This window comes from Ctenocephalides felis, unplaced genomic scaffold (assembly GCF_003426905.1).
Source record: "Ctenocephalides felis isolate EL2017-DRISC unplaced genomic scaffold, ASM342690v1 CF-g0.4_SCAFFOLD_03573, whole genome shotgun sequence".
Lineage (NCBI taxonomy): Eukaryota > Metazoa > Arthropoda > Insecta > Siphonaptera > Pulicidae > Ctenocephalides > Ctenocephalides felis.
Genome location: NW_020539727.1, coordinates 14,277,963 through 14,283,094, shown reverse-complemented (window position 1 = coordinate 14,283,094; position 5,132 = coordinate 14,277,963). Strand labels below are relative to the sequence as shown.

Below are 5,132 nucleotides of genomic sequence, written 5' to 3'. Positions count from 1 at the left end.
TACAATGTTTGATTAGTAATAATTCATAGGGCTGGGAATTAGAATTAGATCGATGTAATATATTTGATGTTCAATAGAAATAGTAGATTCAAAACGTTTTTTTTTTTCATTCACTAATATAAAAAATAAAACATCACCTATTGCTATAAAATTTATATACATTTTAATGCTGTTTGTTGTTTTAGACAGTTATTAAAAAAAATTTGCTATTCCCAGGATAACATTTTTTCCAAATTTTTTACCAAAAATTTCGATTTGCTAATTTTACGTTTTTTGGACATTTTGACCAATTAGAAAAAAATGTGTGTACATGTGTGTATGCAAGCTAAAATTAGATCTGTTATTAACGTTTTCTAAGTAACTAACTGCACCGAAATGGCCACTTTTATTTATCGAGACCGATATGAAACCTTGCGTCAATGTTTTTTTTTCAACTTTAGGATACAATAGTTTTTTTCCAAAAATTTCAATTTGTTAATTTAAGTAACTAACTGTAAGTTTAAATAACTAACTACTGCACCGATTTGCCACTTCTATTTATTAAGACCGATATGAAACCATGTGTCAAGGTTTTTTTTTCAATTTTCCTTAGGATAAGATAGTTTTTTCCAAAATTTTCGATTTGCTAATTTTATGTTTCTTTGGCGTTTCAACTCGATCTGAATCGTTTGACAAATTATAAAAAGTATATGTGTGCATGTGAGCTAAATTTGGATCTTTCATTAAGGTTTTCTATGTAACTAACTACTGCACCGATTTGGCCACTTATTTGTTGAGACCGATACGAAGCCATGTGTCAATGTTTTTTTTTTACTTTTCGTGGGATAAAATAGTTTTTTCCAAAAAATTTGATTTGCTAATTTTACGTTTCCTTGACGTTTCAACTCGATCTAAATCGTTTGACAAATTACAGGAACTATGTGTGTGCATGTGAGTTAAATTTGAATCTTTTATTAACGTTTTCTAAGCAACTAACTACTGCACCGATTTGGCCTCCACTTGATTATTAAGCCAGTGTCATTTTATTTTATAACTTTCCGTAAGATATATAAAGTGTTTTCCAAAAATTTCGATTTGCCAATTATATGTTTCTTTAGCGTTTCAACTAAATTTGAATCGTTTGACTAAATATGAAAAGAATGTGTGTGCGTGTAAGCTAAATTTAGATCTTTTTCTAAATAACTAATTGCACCGATTTGGCCACTTTCATTTATTGAGGCCGATATGAAGCCATTTGGAAAGAAATAAATGTGAGGAATCTAGATAATATTTTGACATTTGTTTATACAAAAGGACGTCCTGAAATCGATAAAAAAAAGACTGAAAATACAAAATCTTTTGACTATTATCACAGATGTTTCAGGCATTTAATCAAAAATGATTTTTTACCTATAGAACACCCAAAAATATTATACCCAAAAGTTTAAAGAATTTAAATGATAATTCAATCTAAATAAAAACCAGATGACGTCTAAAAACTATTTTTTGTAATTTTTGTAAATTATCGAAATATTTCAATTGCATGTTAATAATCGTTTTAATACATTCATATCACAATAAATTTTCAAAATATCTAAAAATATTAAGAAATTTTTTTATTTTCAATATCATTTTTTTTCCTGCAGAGTTACTTGTCCATTTCAGGACAGATGTAAAAATTTCCAAATACAAAAAAAGTATGAGTTTTCATTTCAGAAGTAAGTACCATTTGACAATTATTAAAAAATAATTCCCATATTTGATTAAATAGGGTTTAAATCATTAATTCTATGTGTCTTATTTATTACATTTTTTACGTTGTTTGATCTTTCACATTTTTGCTAACTAGAAACCTAATTTATACGAGTAAAAAAATAACGTAAACTGAAATATTAGGTCAAGTTTGTCTTGTAAAAAATTACGTTCAAAGGGCTACTGATAACACGAAATACCAACGAATGCGTCAATGTTATTATAATTGTGAAAACTCCACAGTCACCAAAAAATACATTGAAGTTCATTTCAATGCATTTCGCAAGTTCCAACATTAATTTTTAATTTGGAGAATGATGCATTTATGGTAACAAAATGTGGACTAAAACCTGGAAATTAATTAGCAGTAATTTTTTGAGAATAGTAACTGATAAAAAACACGATATTACTGTATAACGATAATTGAAATTATCGTCAGAACGGCGGCAACCCCAAGTGACTATAGTAAAAAACAGTAGTAGTAAGATATCGCTTAAAAAATGAAAAAAAAAAAATTATAATAATCCATCAGATAAATTATTAACTACATCATTGGAATGTTAACTAACAAATTTTTTCTAGTTAAAAGAAATAGCAGGTTCAAGAATCGTCGACTTCTGCCTCGGTTTCGAAACTTATTTGTTGCAAGAAGAAAAACCAACTTTCGGTATTGAAAATGCTGATCAACACGCCAGGTAAAATTCTCTTGTGACCATTTAGGCCAAAACATTATATCAATTATGAATTTTAGTGATAAAGAAGATTTAGTGGGAAACACTAATGCTTTAACAAAATTAGAAGGCAGGACTGATACACAAAATTCTGCATTGAAAACTAATGCTCCAATCAGACAGAAGAGAGAAGCTGATGCACAAAGTGGACGTCGAGGAAGGTAAATAGAATACTAGTTTATTGTTGATATTTGAGATACACTCCGATGATGATTTTTTCCCATGGGCAAACAATAGTAAGTCCGTTTTTACTATTTTTTCCCTTACCCTTACATCATTACAATTTCTTCAATATTTTCCATAAAATCAGTTCGATATACACAAAATGATTCATAGAAATTAGACTAGCCGTTTAGCAGGAGAGAATATATAAGAATAAATAAGAAAATCTTACCTTAAGTGTGGTTCCAAAACACGTTCATTTTTTGCTTTCCACAGATTTCGTGGCCAAACTCAAGCCCAATATTTAAATTTCGGCGGTGCTGGTTCTCCTGATAAAGATGGTAAAGCAGAAGCCGAAGCACTGGATGGCGGAGGCAGCAGGGCAGTTGTCTGTAAGATAAAACATACATATAACATATATCAATACAAAAAAAAAATATATATACATATATATATATATATATATATATATATATATATATATATATAGAGGATTTTATATATATATATATATATATATATATATATATATATATAAATAAGAGCCACAGATTTCAAATATACGAATTGCTAAAATTAGCCAAATTGTATTTCCTCAATAGCTGGAAGTAATGGCATGGGACAAGCTCAAAGTCAATCTAGTGCGGGAAGCTGCGCAGACTGTGTTGGTACGATGGCTACTACAGAGGTTACCCTGGAGCATATCCAGGTATTTGCAATATTATATAAAACTTTATTTTATTCATCTACTTTATATTTTAACAAAATAAAATATGAAAGTTGTTTAGTTATAAAAATTATTTCATGTCATATGTAGGACTACCAGGCACGGAAGTACTAGCGCAATATGGCAGACCAGGCCATGCAGCACCACCAGGAGTGAGTGTCGATAAAGATACTAGGCCAGACCGGGACTACCGGATCGTCTAACAGGTCCAGATGGATGGCAACCGCCCACTACGTTTGTTCCAGGACGTCCTTCCGGAACCGCGCCAGGAACGCCATTACGTCCTGGTCAAGTACCCACCCAGGACAAGTACCCCGTCAACCCGGTGCGTTATTACCTGGACAAGTTAGTGGGCAACCTGGCATTACAAAACCGCCTGGTCAGATACCAGGGCAGCCTGGTTGGCAATATCCCGGACAAGCAGGAATACAATTACCAGGGCAAGTAGGAGCTCAACCCGGAGCTCAATATCCAGGGCAGGTGGGAGGTGTAGGCCCACCAGGTCAACAATTTGCTGGACAACCTGGTGCACAGTATCCAGGTCAAGCGGGAGCACAATATCCAGGCCAAGTACCCGGTCAAGCAGGAGCGCAATATCCAGGCCAAGTTCCCGGTCAACCAGGTGCACAATATCCAGGCCAAGTACCCGGCCAAGCAGGAGCACAATATTCAGGACAAGTTTCCGGTCAAGCCGGAGCTCAGTATCCTGGACAAGTACCCGGTCAAGCCGGAGCTCAGTATCCTGGGCAAGTTCCCGGTCAAGCCGGAGCACAATATCCAGGCCAGGTACCCGGTCAAGCAGGAGCACAATATCCAGGACATGTTCCCGGTCAAGCAGGAGCGCAATACCCAGGACAAGTTCCCGGTCAAGCAGGAGCGCAATACCCAGGACAGTTCCGGTCAAGCAGGAGCGCAATACCCAGGACAAGTTCCCGGTCAAGCTGGAGCACAATATCCAGGCCAAGTACCGGTCAAGCAGGGGCACAATATCCAGGCAAGTACCACGGTCAAGCAGGAGCACAATATCCAGGCCAAGTCCCCGGTCAAGCCGGAGCTCAGTATCCTGGGCAAGTACCCGGTCAAGCAGGGTCACAATATCCAGGCCAAGTACCCGGTCAAGCAGAAACAAAATATCCAGGCCAAGTACCCGGCCAAGCTGGAGCACAATATCCAGGCCAAGTACCCGGTCAAGCAGGGGCACAATATCCAGGCCAAGTACCCGGTCAAGCAGGAGCACAATATCCAGGCCAAGTCCCCGGTCAAGCCGGAGCTCAGTATCCTGGGCAAGTACCCGGTCAAGCAGGAGCACAATATCCAGGCCAAGTACCCGGTCAAGCAGAAACAAAATATCCAGGCCAAGAACCCGGCCAAGCTGGAGCACAATATCCAGGCCAAGTACCCGGCCAAGCTGGAGCACAATATCCAGGCCAAGTTTCCGGCCAAGCCGGAGCTCAGTATCCTGGGCAATTACCCGGTCAAGCAGGGGCACAATATTCAGGCCAAGTACCCGGTCAAGCAGAAGCACGATATCCAGGCCAAGTACCCGGTCAAGCAGGAACACAATATCCAGGCCAAGTACCCGGCCAAGGCTGGAGCACAATATCAGGTCAAGTACCCGGCCAAGCTGGAGCACAATATCCAGGTCAAGTACCCGGTCAAGCAGGAGCACAATATCCAGGCCAAGCGGAAGCTCAGTATCCTGGGCAAGTACCCGGTCAAGCAGGGCACAATCCAGGACAAGTACCCGGTCAAGCAGGAGCACGATATCCAGGCCAAGTACC

The 5,132-nt window shown here is 37.8% G+C and overlaps 1 protein-coding gene across 1 annotated transcript in view; it reads left to right on the top strand.

Annotated features, from left to right (window-relative positions):
• Nucleotides 1–3,567: 3,567 nt before the first annotated feature.
• The window catches only part of LOC113389592 (collagen alpha-2(IV) chain-like), a 13,418-nt gene continuing 11,853 nt past the window's right edge, over nucleotides 3,568–5,132 (top strand). The window contains exon 1 of the mRNA XM_026626611.1: nucleotides 3,568–5,127. Within this exon, the coding sequence (XP_026482396.1) occupies nucleotides 3,568–5,127 (1,560 nt within the window). The remainder of the gene's footprint in view (nucleotides 5,128–5,132) is intronic.